The 21,242-nt window shown below is 51.1% G+C and overlaps 9 protein-coding genes across 9 annotated transcripts; 4 read left to right on the top strand and 5 right to left on the bottom strand.

Annotated features, from left to right (window-relative positions):
* Window positions 1-53: 53 nt before the first annotated feature.
* BO88DRAFT_332735 (SUMO protease ULP1) lies at window positions 54-3,365 on the bottom strand (the record flags this gene model as incomplete). Its single annotated transcript, XM_025702736.1, has 2 exons — window positions 54-1,802; window positions 1,830-3,365. The coding sequence occupies 2 exons, from the start codon at window positions 3,363-3,365 to the stop codon at window positions 54-56; spliced, it is 3,285 nt and encodes a 1,094-aa protein (XP_025566819.1).
* Window positions 3,366-4,072: 707 nt separating this feature from the next.
* BO88DRAFT_485320 (PAP2 domain protein) lies at window positions 4,073-6,603 on the bottom strand. The gene is made up of 5 exons (XM_025712334.1): window positions 6,298-6,603; window positions 6,003-6,219; window positions 5,144-5,914; window positions 4,576-5,057; window positions 4,073-4,517 (listed from the first exon to the last, which is right to left on the bottom strand). The coding sequence occupies exons 1-5, from the start codon at window positions 6,350-6,352 to the stop codon at window positions 4,453-4,455; spliced, it is 1,590 nt and encodes a 529-aa protein (XP_025566820.1). The 5' UTR covers window positions 6,353-6,603; the 3' UTR covers window positions 4,073-4,452.
* Window positions 6,604-8,913: 2,310 nt separating this feature from the next.
* On the top strand, window positions 8,914-9,881 carry BO88DRAFT_411913 (Rho4-like protein; the record flags this gene model as incomplete). Its single annotated transcript, XM_025708060.1, has 3 exons — window positions 8,914-9,201; window positions 9,268-9,471; window positions 9,522-9,881. The coding sequence occupies 3 exons, from the start codon at window positions 8,914-8,916 to the stop codon at window positions 9,879-9,881; spliced, it is 852 nt and encodes a 283-aa protein (XP_025566821.1).
* A 227-nt stretch (window positions 9,882-10,108) lies between these two features.
* On the bottom strand, window positions 10,109-10,725 carry BO88DRAFT_175554 (uncharacterized protein). Its single transcript, XM_025701697.1, has one exon. It carries the CDS (start codon window positions 10,621-10,623, stop codon window positions 10,297-10,299), a length of 327 nt encoding a protein of 108 aa, XP_025566822.1. The 5' UTR covers window positions 10,624-10,725; the 3' UTR covers window positions 10,109-10,296.
* BO88DRAFT_485322 (DASH complex subunit DAD1) lies at window positions 10,397-11,482 on the bottom strand. The gene is made up of 3 exons (XM_025712335.1): window positions 11,226-11,482; window positions 11,052-11,114; window positions 10,397-10,823 (listed from the first exon to the last, which is right to left on the bottom strand). Exons 1-3 carry the CDS (start codon window positions 11,313-11,315, stop codon window positions 10,641-10,643), a joined length of 336 nt encoding a protein of 111 aa, XP_025566823.1. The 5' UTR covers window positions 11,316-11,482; the 3' UTR covers window positions 10,397-10,640.
* A 582-nt stretch (window positions 11,483-12,064) lies between these two features.
* BO88DRAFT_485323 (zinc-binding alcohol dehydrogenase family protein) lies at window positions 12,065-13,335 on the top strand. The gene is made up of 4 exons (XM_025712336.1): window positions 12,065-12,183; window positions 12,239-12,306; window positions 12,366-12,867; window positions 12,916-13,335. Exons 1-4 carry the CDS (start codon window positions 12,083-12,085, stop codon window positions 13,295-13,297), a joined length of 1,053 nt encoding a protein of 350 aa, XP_025566824.1. The 5' UTR covers window positions 12,065-12,082; the 3' UTR covers window positions 13,298-13,335.
* Window positions 13,336-17,129: 3,794 nt separating this feature from the next.
* BO88DRAFT_175625 (uncharacterized protein) lies at window positions 17,130-18,424 on the top strand. The gene is made up of 3 exons (XM_025701698.1): window positions 17,130-17,816; window positions 17,864-18,311; window positions 18,365-18,424. The coding sequence occupies exons 1-2, from the start codon at window positions 17,331-17,333 to the stop codon at window positions 18,146-18,148; spliced, it is 771 nt and encodes a 256-aa protein (XP_025566825.1). The 5' UTR covers window positions 17,130-17,330; the 3' UTR covers window positions 18,149-18,311; window positions 18,365-18,424.
* Window positions 18,425-18,740: 316 nt separating this feature from the next.
* BO88DRAFT_331870 (alpha-ketoglutarate-dependent dioxygenase AlkB family protein) lies at window positions 18,741-19,871 on the top strand (the record flags this gene model as incomplete). The annotated part of the gene is made up of 2 exons (XM_025702698.1): window positions 18,741-19,184; window positions 19,263-19,871. The coding sequence occupies 2 exons, from the start codon at window positions 18,741-18,743 to the stop codon at window positions 19,869-19,871; spliced, it is 1,053 nt and encodes a 350-aa protein (XP_025566826.1).
* An 80-nt stretch (window positions 19,872-19,951) lies between these two features.
* On the bottom strand, window positions 19,952-21,186 carry BO88DRAFT_422720 (D-alanine--D-alanine ligase; the record flags this gene model as incomplete). The annotated part of the gene is made up of 3 exons (XM_025708592.1): window positions 19,952-20,119; window positions 20,174-21,003; window positions 21,057-21,186. 3 exons carry the CDS (start codon window positions 21,184-21,186, stop codon window positions 19,952-19,954), a joined length of 1,128 nt encoding a protein of 375 aa, XP_025566827.1.
* Window positions 21,187-21,242: the final 56 nt, after the last annotated feature.

A 21,242-nucleotide genomic window follows, 5' to 3' on the forward strand; every position in this document is an offset into this window, starting at 1 on the left:
TTTTTTTGGCCCTCCCCCCAAAAGGGGGGAAGGGCCGCCGTCCCCGTCCCCGATCATAGCAAGACATGGTCTTGCTGGGCGGGGTCGAATTCCCCCTCTAGGCCGCCGGCCATCAGCTCGGCCACTATCTTACGGCGCAGGAGTGGAGTGTCTTGCGCGCCGTAAGACAGTGGCTCGAGGCCGATGGCCACAGCCTTGGCGGTGGTGAGGAGGAAGACCCCGCAATCGGAACCATTGTCCTGCTGGGGGGACAGGGACGGCAGCACGCGCCACTCCTCCTCGACGTACTTGGGGCCCAGCTCGCCGCGGAGCCAAGTTTGGACTACCGCGATGTGGCGGCGAGACCGGGCCCCAAGAGAATCGAAATGCTCGATTGAGCGTTCTCCCGGTCGCACAACAACCAGCGTCCAGTGCTGGCTGTTGTGGACCGGGATGTAGACGGTGTCTACGTCGAGGAGGAGTGGCCCTCCGATCTTGGCCCGCTTGGCCCAGCGGGCCACGGAGTCGTAGCCTTTGTCTCTCAAGTTCGAAAAAAAGAACGAGTTGAAGGCGTGGAATCGGGGCTTGTCGTTGCGGCCGGCGTTGTGATTCTTGCGGCGAAGGTAATCAACGATAAGGGCAAGGTATCCGTTGATGATCTCATCGTTAAGCCATTCGCCGCGCGTGTAACAGGTGGCGAGGGACCTCTTCGTTAAAGGGTCACCGGAGAGGGTGGTTGCGACGGTTTTCCCTCCGGATACGCGCCCATCTTGAAGTTCTTTGATGCGGGCTTCCCATTCGGGAGACAGGGGCCGTACAGCTGGGCCATCCGGTTTGATCCGTGATGGGCGCTCTTTCTGTCTCTCTTCTTCTTGGATCTGCCTCCAGCGGTTGGCGTACACAGACTCAGTTCGGCCCTCTGGAATGGGTCTTGGCTCGGGGTAAAATAGACTGACGGCCGATACTGCTCGACCCAGCGGGTATTCAAAGGTTGGTTGGGACCAGGGGTCAACGATGGGCTCATCCTCGTCCTCGTTCTCGGGGACTGGCGGCACGTTTTCCTTTTCGGTGACCTGTTCGGCCTTCGTACCAACATTGGTTTCAGGTGCTGTCTTCTCATTCACATCAAATGTATCTCCGAGATGGGGTGCCAGGTTGTCCTCCACCTCACCCCATTCTCGCGTGTCGTCAATGAACTCGGCTACCACGGGCTCACGGAAGCGAACCTTGCGCGGAGTGGCGCGGCGAGGTCTGGTCCTATTCCCAGAACTGCCGGGAGTTCCTCTGACCTTGAGGATTGTCTTAGGTGCAACAGTGGTCGACGCTGAGAGAATCTTTTCAGTGGCACCCAATTTGACGGTGTCATCAGAAATGATGCCAATAGTGGCTGAGCGAGACTGGAAGTTCGCCAGCATGTTCATGTCTTGTACTCTGTCTAGTTCATCGTTGCTTCTCATCAAGATGGGTTCAATAGCACGGCTACCTGCGGCGGAGGCCTGACGGTCACGCGCGGCCTGAGCTTCCATAGCTTTCTTCATGCCGGCGATGTCCCCAACGAAAAGGGCTCTGAAAGGCGCAGATCGCTCACGGTTCTCGGCGCGCTCGGCACGCGTTATCCACCGGTGCTTGCGAATACCCGGGCTTCCTTGCTGACGGAGACATTTTTGGGTTGTTTCTTGCGCTGAACGTTGAGCTGAACGGTGAGCCGAGCGTGTAGGGGATTTCCGAGCGGTGCGAGTTCTCATATTCTTTGAACCACGAGCACGTCTTTCAACAGAAACAGAGCCTCTGAGTGTCTGGGTCACTTGCTCTTCAGGCACTTGCTCTTCAGGCACCTGCTCTTCAGGCACCTGCTCCTGAGGCCTCTGTTCCTGAGACACAAGGTCCTGCAAGATTCGGGAAGACTCGACTGTAGGAGCCGTTCTGTTGTTAGAAGAGAAGTTGGGAACATTGGAGAAGTCGGGGAAAGATCTGTCGGTACGAGGGCTAGATTCTCCACTTCGGATTCTTCTATCACGATCCATGCGTTCCTGCTGTTCCGGAGACAGGTTGCGAAGGTTGAGGCGCGTGGGCGATCCAGGAGGCGAAGGAGGACGACGTCCACCGCGGCGATTCCAAAGTGCGCACACGCGACGCTTAGCAGCACCAACCGCATTGGCAGCGGACCTTGCCGCATAGGAGAAATTTTGGGTGATTCCAACAGGAATGGAGACAACGGTCTGCATGTAGTCTTGCCATGTCCCCCAGTAAGCATACCAAGGTGAAGAAGGCTGTGGTTCGGCAACCTGAATCACAGGAACAGTCGGCTCCTCAGCCTCGGCCATATCCGTATCGTTGGATAGAATTAGTTCATTGGAAGTCATTGGGCTATCTTCATCATCGGTGGCAGCATTGGTGGACGACTGAGACGGCACGGACTCGGGCCACGCTCCAGGCATCATACGGCTATCTGGAGTGCTGGGGCTGGTCGGGATCGCAAGAGCGGTAACAGGTCTGACTGAAAAAGCGTCAACTTGACGCGAGTTAGGAGAGATATTGGGAAGATCAAGGTGAGCCTCGACTGTCGCGAGGGCTGTAATCATATTTGGTTCGTTGTTATGTTCGGGGGTGTCGATGTCCATAGGCGAGCCTGGATACCATTCATTCTCGTTGGTAGTGGCATCATTGTCAGTAGCAGCACTACGTGCAAAGCTACCAGCTCTCACACGACGAAATTTAGCAGAAGGTGAAGTGATGGGCTGAGCTTGCTCATTGCTACCATCATCCATTGACCTCTTGCGAGAAGGCGTAGTAAAGCCAGAGGGTTTATTGGTGGGGAACGAATTCATATGAAACGCTTTCTTGTCTATACCGATAGACTTGCCTCCAAGAAGATAATTGGTTCCATTTGACCTCTCAGGACCAAAAGGCAGGCTGAGGGGCTTGTTGTTTGACCAAGAGGCGCGGCTCGAGCCGGGATTTAGGTACTTGCTGGTACCAACTGAAGCATGGGAAGGCTGCGCATTAAGTCGGCTCTTCTGGATAGCATCAAAGCTAAGGAGAGAGGCGGTGCGATTATTCGGAGAGAAGCGATGATCGGGTCTGATGAGCGGGGTGCGGAGGGGGAAGGAGGGCTTGACTTCATGCTTTCCGTTGAGTCTCACAGCCTTTGGATTTCCGGGAATATGCACGGATCGGAGCTGATACAAAGGACTCTCTGCGGAAGGGGCATTGACGGTTTCCTGAGGAATGTTAGATGAGGGGAAATCAGGAGCGCAATCCATAGGGTCATGGGTGGTGGTATCGACGGCCTCCTCGTGGGGCGCCGAGTCTGCGGGCACATAGCATACGTCTGGCATTGGCTGGTCCTCCATGTCGGGTCTGAGAGTCGAGAAGACTCCAGACATGGTGACAAGTAAAGTAGACACAAGTTCTTGAGGTGAAAGAAGTTGTGAAAGAAGTTGTAGGATGTTGATCGCGCAGTACGAAAAGTTGCTGTATTCGCTGGAATCGTAGACGCGTTCAGAGGTAATGGGAAGATGGGTGATAGGAGAGAAGAAAGAGAAGAGGAAGAGAAGGAAGAGCAGGGTGAAGAAGAAAACAAGAGCGGCGCCGTGGGCAGCGAAAGGGAAGGAAGAATCAAAACAAAAGTATTCACTGAAGGCAGCCATGGGCGACTGCCATAGTGATGGTGGAAGTCGCGCGCGTCGCCGCAGTGAATTGGAGCTCCATAGGAACGCGCGGGGGAAAGCGCGGGGTGGGCGAGGGGCGAGGAAGGCGCAAAGACGGAGGGGAGGCAATGAAGCCGCGAGAAGTTGAGGAAGAGACGAGGCAAGCAATGGAGTTAAGCAGCAGATCAGTTCATCTTCCGAGGGAAGCTTGGCTGCCACTTTTCCTCTTCCAGTATGTCACGTGGTGTGTGCCGGCTGGCGGATGGACTATGCATTTGCTGTTCATATGCTGTTCATCTTCCTGCGGGTATTCCCATTGAAAAATGAACATGCGACCCATGGTTCCTCCTTGGCTTGGATCATCTCAGTCTCTTGGACTATACAACATCGGTGCATGCGTAGACTTTCTCCTACTCTACTGTCTTCCCTATATACATACACTCGCAACCTAGTAGCTCTACCTCCACTATTACCTCCCAGTAGATCACTCGTCGGTTGTCATTCCTTATCAAGGGTCAATACCAAGCACTAAACCACCACCTTAATTTTTTAGACTCCCTTCTAGATCTCCGGTTCGGTCCCCAGGAATTATACTAGTAGTGTCTCTTCCATTCGCCTCCACTAATTGCTGAACATCCCACCTTTTTAAAGAACACATAAAAAAAAAGAGATCATCAACAGTCTATGTACAAGAACGGCAGCTTTGTTATACACCAAGGACTTTGGTTAGTCCAGCCCGCTGAACCGTAGAGAAAATCGCAAAAGGTTTACAGAATTGAAAATGGGTGATGGCTGTCGGACCCACCCCGCGACTACTAAGCTACTATGGCGCCAGCCCTATCCGATCGAAGAACAAGGGCGCTCCCTCCATCACAATCCAGGCAATTCCTAATAAGCACAGTCAGCATCCACAACTCTCCAATTCGGCGCATCGGGATACACCCACCGGAATATACAACAAGTTTCGTAACAACCTCCACATCATAGCGCACTCGAGGCCGTTTGATCTGCGAAAACACTTCCTTCTCGTCGGCTTCAATTTCCGACTCAAATGGAGGGAAGGGCACGGTCGAAGAAGCTTCTTGTGAGCTAACATCGACAGAAGTCGCCACACCAGGGGCACCTGTGCCCATCATATGCTCATACTCGTGCAATTTAGATGGCTTCCGCGACAGTTTCCGTGGCTCGGACTCCGAGGCCGGTCCACCTGCTTCCGGCACCGGGGATGGCTGGTTGGCCGTGGAAAGACTTTCCCGTCTCCGCTTCTCGCGATACGCTAGGGTCTCATACGCGTCAGCTTCTGATTGCGGGCCGATCGAAATGGCGCGTCGTCGAGGATGCCGGATCGTGGTTATGATTGAAGGTATCTCCGAAAAGCCCGGTAGCACTTCGTGGTCCCGGAGCTGGGATGGAACTGTCGTGTATTGTCTGTTTGGCACGTTACGTTAGCTGCGTTTCTCTTTTCGGGGAACCCTTCGTCTTCTCTTCTGTTCAAGGCCACATGGTAAACTTACGAAGCGTTCCGGAAAAATCTCCGGGGAAGTATAAGGCCCAGCTTTTCCAGGCCCCGGAAAACGGGAGGCAAAGCCCGAAGCAGAAAAGGTTTGGTGACAGCTCGCCAGGTGAAGAGCATAAGAACACCAATGATGAGGCGGAGAGCCGTCTTGACCAGTCCTACACGCTGAAACTCAAATGGAACATTGGCCGGCACAGGTTCATCCCATATCAGGCTTGACCTAGCTATGTGCCAATAGGCCACTTGTGCTCCAAGCGTGACTCCTGCAAAAGCCACACTGTCGTCGAAGCACGGGCAGTCATCGGCAGGCTCTGGGTGTATACGGACCAAACCCAAAATCAACAGGATCACTAGTGTAACCCCCCTTCCGGTAGCAGAAACGACATACTCATCAATGGTCGGACCAAGCGTATACTGTAGGAAGGCGAGGAAGAACCCAAGTAAACATCCAATGACAACATCGAAAAACCCATGCATACCACAGTACAGACGACCCAGGACAATGGAACAGACGTAGAGGTATGTTATAGCTTGGAGGACGATATTGACCTGGGGGCTCAGGGTGGATTCGGGGGAGTTCAATAGCGCGAGAGCGTATGCCGCAACCGAGACCGCATTGGTGGAGTGAGTCGATGGAAATCCGTATTCCAACGCCGCAGAACCGGACATTGTTATCCGTTGGAGAGGAGGGGATAGAGGCCGCGGGAGGCAAAGCAAGTCTTTGATGAAACCACTGAAAAACACGCCGGAGGCCAAAAGATGCACCATCCTGAGAGATTGAGAGTCGTCAGCTCAATTGCAGGCCAGATAATCGTTTTCCCTCTGTCTATGTCTAAGGGCTCGTCATGGCCACTTACCCGCGCCCCAAGCTCGTATACCCGCACCAGAACAAGATCGGCAGGAAAACCATGAAAAAGGTATGTGTGCCCAGATTTGCCGTGAAGGCAAAGTAGGAGTCTAGGGCCGGAGTGCGAACCCTCTCCTGGACCCAAGCCAGATACGGGGTCTCATATCGAATTAGGGGGAGGAGCTTCTGTCGTGGCCAATAACGCCAATAAGGGAGCTGGTTTCGATCTGATAGCGATTGAAGACAAGCCGCGGTTAGGTTAGTCCACTAAAATCAATAGCGAGTCGACAATCAACACCACGTACAATGATCGAGGCTTCTCAGCCCAGCGTCCGGCTGGCCATTCTTCCCATTGACCATGCTGTCGTTGTTGTTTTCAGATAAGGCAGCCGTTTCAATATAGCGTGATGGTGTGTTTGCGACAACCCCCCATAAGGTTCCCGACAGATAGCAGTCTCAACACCCACAACGGGCTAGTAAGATCATTGATGACTGGAGTGGGTTGGAGAGGAGACCCGAGCTTTTCGGGGAGGCCACTTTCTATCAGCGGGAAGAAAAGGAGAGCAGTAGATCGCGGTAGGCTAAGTCATGCTCATCCGGCGTTATCGCAGAAAAGGTCGTGTTCTTGGCGGCCGATGCGGCCGTGGTTTGTCCAACCACTCAACTCTCGACCCTCAAGCCTCCCCCGGCTGAGCTAAGGGTTTAGTCACCCAAAACACGGCAGCGAAAGGAATATGATCGCCCTCGACAAAATGATCTATCTAGGATCGGAACTACTTACAGCTACCCACGGGGCTGTCATCTTTATTAAAGCTGCGAGGTTAATTAGAATAGTCTGGTTACTGAATGAGAAATATGCTGTATGAAATTCAGTGTATTTGGTCCAGTCCTCTGGTGGTTTTCGCAGTGGAAGTGGTTTGAATATATATAATCATTAGAACACTGATACCATCATGTCTTAAAAGGCATACTACGTGGTACTTTGAGGGAGCACTCTGCGACAGCTTCAAGCATAATATTCCTTGAGCGAAAATAGTAATGCAGTGCATGATACGGATACGCGGTCCTGTCGGGACGGTGTTTCTCGTCGGCGCTTATGCAGTCATTCGACCGCAGATCAACTTATGCAGTGACTTATATATAGTACGGAGTAGCGAAGGACTACTACTACTACTAAACCGCGCTGTGGTGAACTTCAATCCAGATCAAACACGATTCCACTTGCTCATGATCTATACGACATTGAAGCCAATTTGTACTTTCAAGTACATGAGATACTAGTAGCTGAGGATTGTTAGAGAGCATTGACCACCAAAGCCGTGTCCCAGCACATACTATACGGACTGACATGTTTCCCTTCGTAGTGTACAATATCTGCAAATAACATCTAGAATTATGTTGTAGCCTAAGTAGGAAGTGCTAGCCCTCAATTCTCCTACTGATGATAAAGGAATGAAGCAAAGTTGACAAGCGCAGCTTGGCATGGTCCAGAGCTAGACCATTTATACGTCTGAACGTCTTTCCATGTGGCTGAGTATCGGTTGTCAAGCTGCCAAATGGAAGCTGACAAGGACAGCGACGCGTGGAATGAACTCAGCCGGGATAGGAAGTTGCAGGCATCGGTGGCGGAGGCTAGAAAGCTGTCAGATCCGCCTTCATAGTGTACGAATGGCTACAATTTTGGCACCCGGCAAGTGAAATTCCTAGCTGACAGCCATACAACCAGCAGTAGCTGCGAGGAATTCACTCTATACACCCGAGGACACGAAACTACCTAGCCAACATACTTGCGTAAGCGGAGGCGTATCTACGGAGTACTGAAGTACTAGTAGTAATGGGTAGTAATAATCGATCACCAAATAATCGCTCATGACTAGTACTAGCCTTGTAGTGATTAACCTCGGCAGGAACAAGAATTAATCAGTTCTTTCGGGCCAATTCCAAGGCTGAACGTGACATCGGGAAAGATTACGTCAACCGGGTTTTCTCTTGTTTCTAGTTTCTACTACTCCGGATTGTTGGGTAAAGAGCGGTTTCAGGGACCTGGACCGTGGACGAAGACTTGTGTAGCACGGACCTGCAAGGGATCGCATCAGAAGGAAACCTTGATCAATGTTATCGATTACCCGGGGCCAACCCTGCCACTAAAGCCCGATTTTGATTCGAGGATCGGGAATGATTCCAACGAGGACGGCGATAGAGTGGTGGTAACCCGGCTCGGGGCCCGGCCATGGTCGAGGAATTCCTGGTGCGCAACCCAGGTAGGTAAACAACCAAGGAACCCAGTGAACATCCGGCTGAACCTACTAAAAATAACAGGCGCGGATGAGGCAGAAGGCGAATGGAATCAATGGATATGCGTCCAGCTGAAGTTGCGTGGAGTGACAAGCGGAGCTCGTGCGTCATTTGTCCCGCGGCGTTGCCATGGCAGCCCATCGGCCGGTAAACATCGGTCTCTTGCGGTTTCATGTCAGCCACGACGGCCTCGTTGTTGGAGCAGCCGTGGGAGGAGGAGGAGGCTGGCTGGCTGGCTGGCTGGGCTCATCGTGGAGAAACTAGTAGGTGCATCTGAAGCCTGACATCCCTTTCTTCCTTCAGAACCTCTTCGTGCTGGTTTCGCGTCTTGTTTTTCTAAATTCACCAACCTCCTCTACACACCCCCCCCTCCTCCTCACATCCCAAATAACCACCACCCCCCATTTACCTTTTGTACAGCAAGCCACTTTACTTCGACATTCCTAACAACGCAGGGGAATTGCTCAATACACACCGACCCAGAAAACTTTCCGCTGTGCTTTTGACAAGACAGTGGATCGTTCAGCAGCAATTATTACCGAGCCGCATTTCCAGACCGACAATTCCCACCCCTTCCGGAACGGCTCTATAACTCACATTCCTCGAAATTCTCCTACTCCGCCATCATGTCAGGTACAATGTACGACGAGCACGTTTATGCACCCTCACGGCGCCATTCAGTTGCTACTCCTCCCCCATCCATGACTCCACGACATAGTCGGACCTGCAGTCAAAGTGTCAGAGTTAGCAACGGCACCGTGAGCACAAATACAAGCGTTTCAAGTGGGAGGATGTCGGAAGCTACAAACATTACACATCCGCCTGCATATTCCAAGAAGTTTGTTGTGGTTGGCGATGGTGGATGTGGAAAGACATGCCTTTTGATCAGTTATTCCCAAGGTTATTTCCCAGAGGTAGGTTCTGGATACGCCCCGGTGAGGATTTCCGCATCGTTGCCAAACTAATTGTCGCGCGTTCAGAAATATGTCCCTACTGTGTTCGAGAACTACATCACACAAACCACCCACCGAGCCTCGGGCAAGACGGTTGAACTGGCCCTCTGGGATACTGCTGGACAGGAAGAATATGACCGACTGCGTCCACTGTCATATCCGGAGACGGACCTGTTATTTGTTTGCTTTGCGATAGATTGCCCTGCATCATTGGAAAACGTTATGGACAAGGTAATTCCAGCTATCCCGCAACGAGTTATGGGAGCTAATACCGGCCACAGTGGTATCCCGAAGTTCTGCACTTTTGTCCCACTACCCCGCTCATTCTGGTTGGATTGAAATCGGATTTGCGCTCGAAGAGAACGTGTATCGAACTTCTGAAGACCCAGGGTCTAACACCCGTGACGCCGGAACAAGGTGAGGCGGTGGCGCGCAGGATGAATGCCTCTTACATTGAGTGTAGTAGCAAAGAAATGCGCGGCGTCGACGGCGTCTTCTCCCTGGCAGTCGATACCGTTGTCTCTGCCGAGGAGCAAGACTGGAGTGACCGCAAGACGTCTTCTACTCCCGGAAGCAAACCTAAAGTCGGTGGTGGTGGCGGAGGAAAGAAGGTCAAAAAGCGTTCCTGCAAGATTCTGTAGACTCTGGTCTTCTTTTGATGTTTGTCTGGTCATGATCATCTGCCCTTTTGGTTTCGCCTACTCTTCCCCTTGCGATGTCTGATTTTCTGCCGTTCCTGTTATGCCGAGTGAGAAGCCTGGTTGCTTCGACGGTTTCCCCACGCTTTTTGTATGTGACATGACATGACATGACCAAGAGGCCATGAAGATGAAAGACACTGCCTGATGCATCTGTGTCTGCTACTTTACCCTCTACCTACCCTTACCACCTATGCATGCCGGCGGCTTCTTGAATTTTGCTTCCTCCATGTTGCTATACCTGTTTCGACCCTGATGACTGGTTCCCTCAATTACCATTACTCTTATCATCATATCCTTCCCACCCCTTCGATTTGGCGATTGTTTTCTTTCCCCCCTGTCTGAATGCTTGATGTTGTCACGAATTTGGTCTGTTGGCCACTCTTTTGCCATGCATGGGATGGGTGTTTACTGGCGCAAGCGAAAATCCCGTGTACTTGAATTGTTGAACTTGTTTTGTTGCCAAACTCATAAACTCTGTTATTGCCCCCCATTGTATCCGTATCCCGATATTTCCAATAGCAACCAGAGTAAAGCAAAAATACAAAAATAACCCAAGGAAAATAAACAATACAACAGCACCAGTAAAAACAAAGAACAACTCCTCTACCATACGCCACCAATCAACCAATCTAATCCATACCCACATAAACAACGAAAACCTCAAACCCAGCCGCAGACCCATCCATTTCTCCTCACCGATCACCGATGATCCTCCTCCTGAAGCTGACTCCCTTCCTCATCATTTTGATGCTGCCCGCCTCCACCCCCACCACCAGCACCACCGCCAGCACCACCACCCTTCTGCTCCTCCCCAGGCCTGCTGCCCATAAAGTTCTCAAATTGGGACCAGAGCGCTTCCACAGAGCCGAATTCATTTCCCACCTGCAAGGTTAAAAGATTATTATCAGCTTAGAGTAACATAAATCCAGAGTAGAATAGAATTGACGGGATCTGATCTGATCCAATCCGATCTGATGTGATCGGCATGCGCGGAATGGATCGGAGGAAAAATAAGTGGGGGGAGGGGGTGTGTATGGGCGAGTGATTATCCGCATGTGTTTTTTTTTTGTCTGAAATGTAGGGTAGGTAGGTAGGTAGGTGTTGTCTTACGGAAATAATGCTCTCCAGGTTCCGGTTCAGCCGGTTGATGTTTTGGAGGACTTGTTCCATGCCCTGGTGGTTATTTCGTTAGATTATCAGATGGGGGGTATTGGGATTGGGGATTTGGTTTGGGGATGGAGGGGGATAGTTTTTATGTAATAAAATGCATAGGGTAGAACTCACCACTGCAATTTCTCTCACCAATTCTGCCCGCTGCTGTTCGAAGACTGTTGGGCTGGAGGATCGGTTTTTGGGGATTGGTGTTGTTGACATTGTGGTGGTGTGTGGGTGTGTAGTTTGAGTTTTAAATTGCGTGGAAAGAACTCGATGATAATGGAAAGGCAATTGTGGAATGCTGATGAGAGACTATGCGTCTGCTGGCTTCAAATCTCCTCTCGTCCTTGTATGATATTGCTCGATAGCACGCGTGCTTGATTGCTTTCGATTGTGATTGTCGGTTGTTGTTGGCTCGAGGCGGGGCGGTTCCTGTCCTCGGATTGCCTAATTAGGTTTGGTGGCGTTTATTTTGCCCGCGATGGGGGTCACCGCTTTTGTGGCCGCCTTGGGGGCTTATCGATAAGGGATTGATCTATAGTTGAGGAGTGCATTGGGATTGCTCTGGGCGACAGTTGGGAATTTGAGCAGTTCTAGATGTCTAGGCAGGTAAGATGGCCTCGTATGGAACATTGGCTTTGAGGCTTCACTGTACACGAATACTCATCGGACCTAGCCTGTGACATGGAATAGAATTATTGCTACAGCAGTGTGATGCCATCGAGCTCGAGCATTGCAGTGAGTAACGGCCATACGTGGGTGTCTACTCGTATGGTATGTGCTATCCTCACCATAATCTTTAGTATATCTAACATGATACAGCTAAATCACACCATAGAACAATTAAAATGTTCCACAGTTGACTCCCGAACTTCATCGACTTGACGTTCCTCTGACGTAACGCGTTGCCGAATGTCTATTTAACATGGCAAGACTGTCAGAATGCTAAATCGAAGACAAATGCATACTCGGTCTACAGTATAAAGATGAAGGCAATCGGCGTGGAGAAATACGGTCCTGTTGACCGTCTCGAAGCTCGGGAAGTCCCGAAACCGACAGATCTCCAGCCGCGGGATCTTCTGGTTCGGTAGGATGGTTTCATCTTTTTTGATCATATGTATCGTCGCTAAAAGCTATGACAGAATCAAAGGTGTTGCTGTGAACCCGGTGGATACGAAAGTACGGAATGGTACATATGACGACTATCCTGGTAAGACCTAGACTACATCTGACATAACGCAGAGTGCCGGTTGATTAACGGCTTGACAGACTACTACGACCGCGTTCCTCGACCATTCCAGATCACCGGCTACGATGCTTCAGGCATTGTCGAAGCCGTTGGATCACAATGCTCACTTTTCAGTGTTGGCGATGAGGTATACTACTCGGGAAGCCCCATCAGACAGGGATCGAATGCCGAGTATCAGCTAGTAGACGAGAGGAGTGTTGGCCGCAAGCCGAAAAGACTCGATTTCGTGGAGTCGGCTGCCATGCCGTTGACGTATATCACAGCGTATGAGGCTCTCGTCGAAAGACTGGAGATAAAAAAGGGTGAAAAAGCAGCTCTCCTCATCATCAACGGCGCCGGCGGCGTGGGTGCTATGGCTACCCAAATTGCTCGTGTCGTGTTGGAACTCCCGGTGGTCATCACGACAGCGTCACGCCCGGAGACAATCCAGTTTACGAAAGAAATGGGTGCGACCCACGTCGTCAACCATAGAGAGGATGTTACTAGTCAGATCGAGAAACTCAACCTCGATGTACCTGTGAAGTAAGACATGCCTGTGAAGGTCTATAATCAGTGCTAACAACAGCCAAGGTATATCTTCATCACACACTCCACAGACCAGTACATGGATACGTGCGCCCGAGTTTGCGCGCCGTTTGGCAAGGTCTGCTCCATTGTTCAAGGTCAAGCTAAGATGTATGGAACGGAGTTCATGTCGAAGTCGTTGACGTTTGTCTGGTGTCTGCTTGGAACCAAGCCGTATCATAAGGTGGATGTCGAATCGCACCATCGCATTCTGGAAGAGCTTACGGATTTGATTGATGGGGGCAAGATCAAGTGTCATCTCACAAAGCGACTGAGATTGACGCTTGACGGCGTGAAGAAAGGACATGAGCTATTGCAGTCTGGTGGGAGTATAGGCAAAGTCGGGTTAGGCGTAGATGAGCCTGGACCTGGAGAGGTCTTTGCATAGTGATGTGACATATAACTCCATTTAGCAGTTAAATATACGCAGGTATGAAATACCGAAATACAAACGAAAGATATGGCCATCATTGTTCTCTTTATCTTCTCCATATCACCGCCGATGGTGCCTATGTGCGAGTGTCCTCGGACTTGCTTCATCCACTATCCACCGCGACAACGCGTCCAAGACTTGCGTCTCTCGCCACTAAAACAGCGCACCTACGCCAACATGACCACAAACAACATACCCAACCAAAGCTACAATCCACACGTCCAGCCACAAACCAAGCGACCCGAGCAATCCCACGTGGAAGAAAAGCAGCAGTGGCACAGACGCAAACACCCGTCACGTCTTATCAGACGTGTTCCAATGGCCTGCCTCGCCACTGAGAAAACCAAGTCGGCCGGTTACATATACTGATCCGGTGTAGGTAATAGTTTCCAGCCATACAAGGTCCACCAAAGCATGCTAGTTGTGCTGATTGTACTAGCCAATGACCAGATTCCTCTTATCACGCCACCATCTATCAATCACCCCATAACCCTCCCTTCCAATAGAACGGTCTGCTACGTACACAGCGAGTAGGGAAGATCTACATAGACACGTGTATCTCGCCGGAGATAGTGGTGGTGGAGGATGGATGGATGGATGGATGGATGGATGGACCCTTGGGGGGTGAATGGACTAGGGAGGGGAGTTGGTGTGGTGAAGAAGGCACGGTGCCTTTTGAGTTAGTGTTGTGAGCTTACGGAAGGGAGAACATTTCTATAATTAAGGTGGCGTGGTAGAGGATCCGACTGCTGAATCATGAACAAGACTTCTCTGGTAAAAATCTACATAGTGCTGGATGGGAAAATCAAGTTGCTGTACGCGCGTGTGTGTGATGTTATAAAGGTTGACAGGGGAAGTAGATGAGGGCGATGACGAGGAACTGATCGCACACCACAGTAAATTTAGACAACGAGCCAACAAGTCAACTTATAGCAGAACTAACTATACATTTTACTATATTAAGAGCTCAAATGAATTAAGCTAACACTGGTACATCGAGTGGATACCATCATCATCATCACACCCGACCCAGTTGCGTACCCGCGGAGAGAAAACAGGTCAGACCCACAATCATAGATAGCATCATAAAACTAATTTCTCTGCCTACCCCAAACAATCTAGCTAAATAACCTTCTAGAATACAAACACAGACTAGCAGCCTCTTCCTTATAGCATAGTAAACTACCCCACCCATCATGCTATGACAATCGAGTCAACACATCTATCCAACGACCAAGTAGCTAGCCAGCTACTAGCTAGTGAGTTTACGCCATCACTTGCGTAAGCACTCAATCCTGAGCGAGATAACCAATCAAGATGATTACCACCACGTAGACAGTGCACTGCACTTCTCATGGGTGATAGTTGTCCGATAATGACGGGAGTGTGGAGACCACTAATCATTAGTAGTTCCAGTAGATGGAGCGATGATGTCAATGCACTGAGCTAACTAGCTAGTGAGCTAGGTTGGTAGGCCTTCAAGCATCAAGGTTCTAGTGCAGAATTTTGTAGTCACCACGGATGATAGCAATTCCATACGATCATAGATCTGAGGATGATGACGACGGTGGTGGCATTGGGCATCGATAAAGATGGTTTGATAATAGATGTCCTGGGGATTTAGGAGCGATAGTTCTAGAAGAGCTATCGGGCATGAGACCTGGGAAGTGTGAAAGAGGAAGTAAGGATAGAAAATAATCTCAAATCCAGATCCTTTCATATTGATTCTGCCTACTCCGTCGCTAAAGGACGAATAAAATAAATTCAACCAATTCAGTCCAGGCCAGCCCAACTCAATCATATGTTTGTAACTCTTTATCCGGATCTATCGAACTCCCGAGTCATGTCCGTTTCTTCGTATCGTTTCGTCTTGGCTTTTATCGTTTCTTTGTGTATATATCGTATCGTAGCGTAGCGTATCATCTGCGTAACTGACGGTCGCCAGGACCGTGAAATTTTTGTGGCATAGAGTAGAGGGATGAGAGGAGAGGAGGAAAAGATAAAGTGTATCATGCTGAGCCTCTTCTGGCTGGGACGAGAATGGTGCTAAGACGCTTCCAGCGCTGTGTGGGTGAAGTGGGTGAATCGCGATCTAGACGGTTGTCTAGACTCGGCTTAGAAGAGGATTGAGTGGAGGATCGGGGCCTAGTGACAAGCGCTTCGTGGTCGGCTAGGACATCCTCGAGCCGGACATCGCAATCAGACATGCGCGGCCGAGTATCATTGGGGTCGAGTATCTCGATGAATTTGGACGACATATCGCGCATCTTTCGATTGGAGAATGACTTGGTAGAGGGAAGTTGGTGGTGTTCGTTGATTCCTTTTTGGTTGGGCGGAATGCGGCTTTAACGTTTTCTTTTTTTTGTCTCCTTCGCGGCGGCGACGATCACGAGGGTGATTGGGGAACTTTGTTGGTGAAATAGTCGGCGGTGGAAAAAGTAAACCCAACCTGGTCGGAGAAGTAGGTTCGTGATGGAAGTCAAGGGAATAACTAGGAGCACTGTCCACCGTGAAGCGAAGAAGATCCGGATAACCGCTGGCGGATATATCTTCCGTGCGGACAGAGAGTGGACAGGGAGTTGGAAATGAGTAGAGGGGTAAACGACTGGAACATGAAGGACAAAGGAGGAGAAGGACGAGAACGAAGATGAAAAAGGCACAGACAGTGCAGTAGCGGGTGATGCCGATTCGCTGAGCACGGTTTCAAGTATGCGCCAGGCAGGGATGTTCGAGCGGTCTTCTGCGTCAAAGCGGATGAGCTGACAGAGAATTGCCCTGAAAGAAATATTCTCGTTGTTGGAGAGGGATCTAGGCGCCGTTGACGTCCGGGGAAGATGGGTAGTATTTATTATTGCACGACAATTTTACTTTTTAAGTTCCTCTATGATGAGGGTGTACCCATTGACCCGCCAGTCATAGTGCCGAGAGTTCCGCATCACAAAGCAAAAGTAAAAAAGCCAAATTATTTGCCAGAACACGCGGGGGTTGGGGGGATGTGGGAAGGGATCAACTGAGGGACTGGGACGGTGGCGCATCCGCCAGGGTACGAGTGAGCAAGGGCATCAGCGGCCATATACGCCGTGTGCCCGGGTAGAGCATGTTGTGATGGGCTACCGGACCCTCTGATTGACGGGGCTGGCGGGGGTCAATCCTCAGGAAGGAGGGAGGAGTTCCGACGATGGTTCGTCCGTCATACCGAAGGGTGTGAGTGTGATTGCCGGTGCTGATGAAGCGGATGATGCGGTGGATGCGTGGCGTTGGGTTGGGTTGCTGGTCGTAGCTTCGCCCGATCAGTCGTCAATCGACAATACTAGTCATTGCGATCATGTCTGCAAGCGCGTTCGAATGGAGCTCCTGTTCCCTTAATTCCTGATCCAGTAAGACGCGATATCGACTCGACTCGACTCCACTGCCCTGCGGACCCTCCCGCCCGTCCCGGAGAGTGAGACTGAGTGAGAGCATGACGTCGCACCGAATGCGATCCATGGGTCGTGTTCTGCAGAGCTAACCGGTGGCTCTAGATGTAAGGAAGAGATACTGGTTGTGTTCAACCACTCTAACCATTGTTGTGGTGGGGTTTGGAGTCATCGCAAAGGGAGCTGATGTGTCCAGCTCCATCGTTGCAGAGGCTGTCCATACAAATCGCGGGGATGACGGCAGATCGGCTTATCAAATGGATACGGCCCTCAGACGATCCATGTGCAACGCAACGAGCCCATCGATCAGCGAGGTTATAAATAGAATGATAATGGAGAAGAATGGAGTGTGTATTGGACAAGTCTAGTGGAGGAATTGGGATTGAGCCACGAAAAACTCCACGAGAAAGTCACTCCGGAGTCACGGGATACCTCCCCAGAAGCATGTGCTCGCCGTGACGTCATGGCATCGTTTCTTCATCTGTGCTTCGCCTCCATTCTTCACCAGCCGCAATAATCACTGGCTTACTGTTGATCGTCTGTTGCTGGCACAATGCCACTTCATCATCGCGATGCCTACTAAACGTGCAAGGAAAAATCCATCGGTGGCACAGAAGCCGCCATCCCCTCCTCTGTCCGAGAAAAATGCCGTCATCACGCAAGATATCCCAGAGGAAGAGGAAGCAAAGCGAGAATCAGCTCCTCGAGATGAGTCGTACACACCTGGGCTCTTCGATGAAGATGAAGAGATGCCCGAAGAAACGGAGAATACCATCGATCCAGACACTGGAAAAGCAGCCAGAAGAACGGCCGAATACGCACTAGGAGGGGGAGGGTACAACGCACTCAAGTCGCACAAAGGACAGATGTACTCCGGAATGGCTGTTGGAGGATCACACACTTGGACATACGACCAAGGAACGTGGAAGGAAACCAAGGAAGAACCCGATCTTTGGAGAATTGACTACCAGACGAACAAAAGACGAGCGAGGAAAGCGCCTACAGGGAGTGGTGCGCCTGTGGGAACCGAGTATCACTGGCTGATTGTAGGCCATCAGGTAAGCTACGCTATCTCATGATACAACAGTTTGCTCACCCCCCCAAGCATGTCAAGAAGATCGATGCCAACACGTACGAGACGCACCTCACGGGCTCAAAGTATAAACTGGCGTACAAGTCCGCGTCATCGAACTCTTGGTCGGTGCCGACCGTCAAGAAGCAACGGGACCGGGAAGTGGAATTGCTGGATGATGCTAAACAGCGCGTCCAGGGACTGCCGCCCGTGCTGGCATCAGAAAAGGTTAAGGTTGAGAAACGCGAAAAGGGTCAACAGAGCCTCGAAAGCATGTTTGGAAAGGCTGCAGGCGTGAAACGAAAAGCGGAAGAATGACTGATACGCGTTGCTTCCAACGAATGGCAGTGCTGGGCCATGTCAGTTCTGCTTCGGCATACATAATACAAAAGTCATTCGAATATGCTTTACATGATAATCGATCCAAGGAGACGGGTCGGGCGTACCTCGGTCCATACTTCGCAAAAGCTTCTACAGTGAGGTTATTCAGCGGGTCAAACAACAATCTAGATCCTGCACTGATGAAACCTCCAGACCAACGATCGGTAGCAGAGCAATGAAGTCGAGCACGTAAGATAACTGGATACAACATGGCTACAGCCGTGTGCTCAACTACCCGAAAGCATAAATTTGATCCAAGGACACAGCCAAATCTAGACTCACTCGCGAACAAACAAATCTCAATGCGCATGGCACAGTCTAGAACATCAAGAAGAAGTCAATCTCCGACCCACAATCTCATCCCATCCCTTGGAACCGTGACATCATCCACCCCAAACCCAATATAAGCTTAACTTTGGCCTCATTCCAGACCTCCCCTAGACCATCCACCCGCGGTCTACCTTCTCCTTCAACATCCGCCACCCAACCACCCGCAATTTCCATCACCATCCGGGCAGCAACCCGCATCATGTCCAAACGCATCAGCACCTTCTTCCAACCTCTTCCATCGAAGAAACTCAAACCGGATGCAACCACGACAGCAGAATCATCATCATCAATAACAACAACAGTCCCACCAAAACCATCCACATACACCCATCACCCAAGCTATCCCATCCCGATCCGCGACCCGCCCAGCACCATCGCCACGCCTCTCCTCTCTAATCCAGCACCTCGACCCCCCAAATCCATAACCAACCACCCGCACCTGGATCTCCTCTACTTCCAACCCTTCCTCCCCGCCCCACTGGCCCGAGACCTATTCGAGTTCCTGCGGAATGAACTCCCCTTCTACCGCGTCCGGTACAATATCCGGCGCGGCGGGACAGAAACATCCATCAACACGCCAAGATACACGACTGTGTTCGGGGTAGATGATACATCGACATTCACTATTGCAAACTCAGATTCTGTTTCTACTAATTCCAATTCTGACACGAAAGTCCAAGAAGACACCACAACAAACCATACTCTACTAGATTCCCCTCAGCAACTACCACCAGCCAACTCACCAATATTGGTCGACAGTAAAACCCGCACCGAAACCATATCCAGATACCGATGCAGGCCTCGACCCATCCCGCCGTGTCTGGACATTCTGCGCCAAGCAGTGGAGAAGGCCACGGACGATGGGACAAGATATAATTTCGTCCTGGTGAATTACTACGCCACAGGGGACGATAGTATCTCGTACCATTCGGATGATGAGCGGTTTCTAGGCCAGAATCCTACTATTGCGTCCTTATCGCTTGGCGCGGGGAGAGATTTCCTGTTGAAGCATAAACCAGGTGGTGGTGGTGGTGGTACTACTGATGCTGATCGCGCGATTGCAAATGCAGCTGCGAAACCGCTCAAGTTTCCCCTCAAGTCCGGCGATATGCTAATTATGAGGGGCGAGACTCAGGCAAATTGGTTGCACAGTGTGCCTAAGCGCAAGGGGTTGCAGGGAAGTGCTGGTGCTTTGGGCCGGATCAATATCACGTTTCGGAGGGCGGTGGTGCCTGGCGGCACGGAGAATTATTATCGATATAATGTGGGGGATGGAGGGGTGTATCGCTGGAAGGATGAGGAGGGGAAGATGGTGGCTACTACTGAATAGTTTGTGACTGTGTTGTAGCTTCCTATTTATAAGATTCATATAGATACAACCCTATTGGAGGGATGGGAGAAGGGAAACACTCAGTGCGAAGCAAACGGGTTGCTGTAAGCTCGGAAGCGATCAAGTGGCTGCGCACTGTTGAGGATCTTGTGCAACAATTGCCCGTAGTCCCATCCGATAGCTGCGGCCGCAAGAGCAGTTAGACTGGCCTGGTCCTCGCGCCCAGGCCGCCCAGGCCCGGTCATATTCTATTCTTCATTAGCTACGGTTCGGTGATTGAAGGGACGTGACATATGACATACAGGTTTCATGTTGATATCGAAGATGGCAAACTGTGACCCCTCGCTAAACCGTCTAATGTCAATGCGAATGGGTGCCGTCGCCCCAATTAATTTGGCGACCTGCTCGCACTGTCGCATTGCGCTTCTGTACGACTCATCCCGCATTTCGGTTTCTGTGATAGCGCGCGAGTTCGCAGTCACTGCCACTGTACCATTGTATGGTGCAATGCCATCAACATGGTTGAAGCGGGTGATCGGAGGCAGGCTCCAGTATTCTGGACTCTCTGTTGATGGCGGCATAACAGTGATTGTTGCCTCTTCGCCCGTGAGGTACTCTTCCACCATGACGATGGGAGACTCGAGCAGCAGGGCGTTGAGATGTTTCTCGAGCTCTGCTCGATCATGACATACCTTGACACCGTGGCTGCCACGACCACGGACGGGCTTACCAACCACGGGATAACGGGGGATGGAGTCCAGTATAGGGGAGATGTTATCCGTTTTGCGGATCAGCCATGAGCGGGGGAGGGTAAATGAGCCATGGATACGGAGTTGGTCGTTGAGATAGGCTTTGTCATCGAAGGATTCAACCAGGGTTGGTGGCTGTCCAACAACAGAGATAGGGGATGAAGCAAGAGACTGCGATGCTTGCAGTGGATGTGAGGAGAAGAGGATCGTGTTAGCCCAAAGGTGCGTTGCCCCTTGGCGCACGGCAGAGAGGATACCGTTTTCTGTGTCCGGGAAGCACCAGCCTTCTTGCTCTTTGGGATTTGGGGAAGAGACCGGAGTCACGACTCGTACGCCACGGTTTTTGAGAGTGTAGGCGATGTCTGATCCCGAGTCTTGGTAACCTGGCATCTATATTAGAAAGAGTCCTTGGAATAGCAGGAGTGGGGTGTGATACCGCCAGGCTTGCGGGGCTTGCGAGCGCCGTTGATGATGGGCGGCTCGATGGCCTGGTAGAGAACTGCGACTACCGGAGGGGCAGTCGCATTATGCAAGGATCGGGTTATCTGTGTCAGAGGTAAACTCATCGTGTTGTTTAGGTGAATAGTTGACTAGGGGCTGAAATGACGAAGTCTGTTTTATA

The sequence above is a fragment of the Aspergillus vadensis genome (assembly GCF_003184925.1).
Source record: "Aspergillus vadensis CBS 113365 unplaced genomic scaffold BO88scaffold_3, whole genome shotgun sequence".
Taxonomy (NCBI): domain Eukaryota; kingdom Fungi; phylum Ascomycota; class Eurotiomycetes; order Eurotiales; family Aspergillaceae; genus Aspergillus; species Aspergillus vadensis.

Bases quoted from the DNA above. Each gene is read 5' to 3' on its own strand.
- BO88DRAFT_175554 (XM_025701697.1), bottom strand. From the start codon at position 10,623: ATGGGTCTGCGGCTGGGTTTGAGGTTTTCGTTGTTTATGTGGGTATGG.
- BO88DRAFT_175625 (XM_025701698.1), top strand. From the start codon at position 17,331: ATGCCTACTAAACGTGCAAGGAAAAATCCATCGGTGGCACAGAAGCCG. The intron at 17,817-17,863 runs GTAAGCTACGCT...CACCCCCCCAAG, and splicing joins GGCTGATTGTAGGCCATCAG to CATGTCAAGAAGATCGATGC.
- BO88DRAFT_485320 (XM_025712334.1), bottom strand. From the start codon at position 6,352: ATGGTCAATGGGAAGAATGGCCAGCCGGACGCTGGGCTGAGAAGCCTC. The intron at 5,915-6,002 runs GTAAGTGGCCAT...TCAATCTCTCAG, and splicing joins TATACGAGCTTGGGGCGCGG to GATGGTGCATCTTTTGGCCT. The intron at 4,518-4,575 runs GTGGGTGTATCC...TGTGCTTATTAG, and splicing joins GAAACTTGTTGTATATTCCG to GAATTGCCTGGATTGTGATG.
- BO88DRAFT_485322 (XM_025712335.1), bottom strand. From the start codon at position 11,315: ATGTCAACAACACCAATCCCCAAAAACCGATCCTCCAGCCCAACAGTC. The intron at 11,115-11,225 runs GTGAGTTCTACC...AATAACCACCAG, and splicing joins TGGTGAGAGAAATTGCAGTG to GGCATGGAACAAGTCCTCCA. The intron at 10,824-11,051 runs GTAAGACAACAC...TTAACCTTGCAG, and splicing joins ACCTGGAGAGCATTATTTCC to GTGGGAAATGAATTCGGCTC.
- BO88DRAFT_485323 (XM_025712336.1), top strand. From the start codon at position 12,083: ATGAAGGCAATCGGCGTGGAGAAATACGGTCCTGTTGACCGTCTCGAA. The intron at 12,184-12,238 runs GTAGGATGGTTT...AAGCTATGACAG, and splicing joins CCGCGGGATCTTCTGGTTCG to AATCAAAGGTGTTGCTGTGA. The intron at 12,307-12,365 runs GTAAGACCTAGA...ACGGCTTGACAG, and splicing joins TACATATGACGACTATCCTG to ACTACTACGACCGCGTTCCT.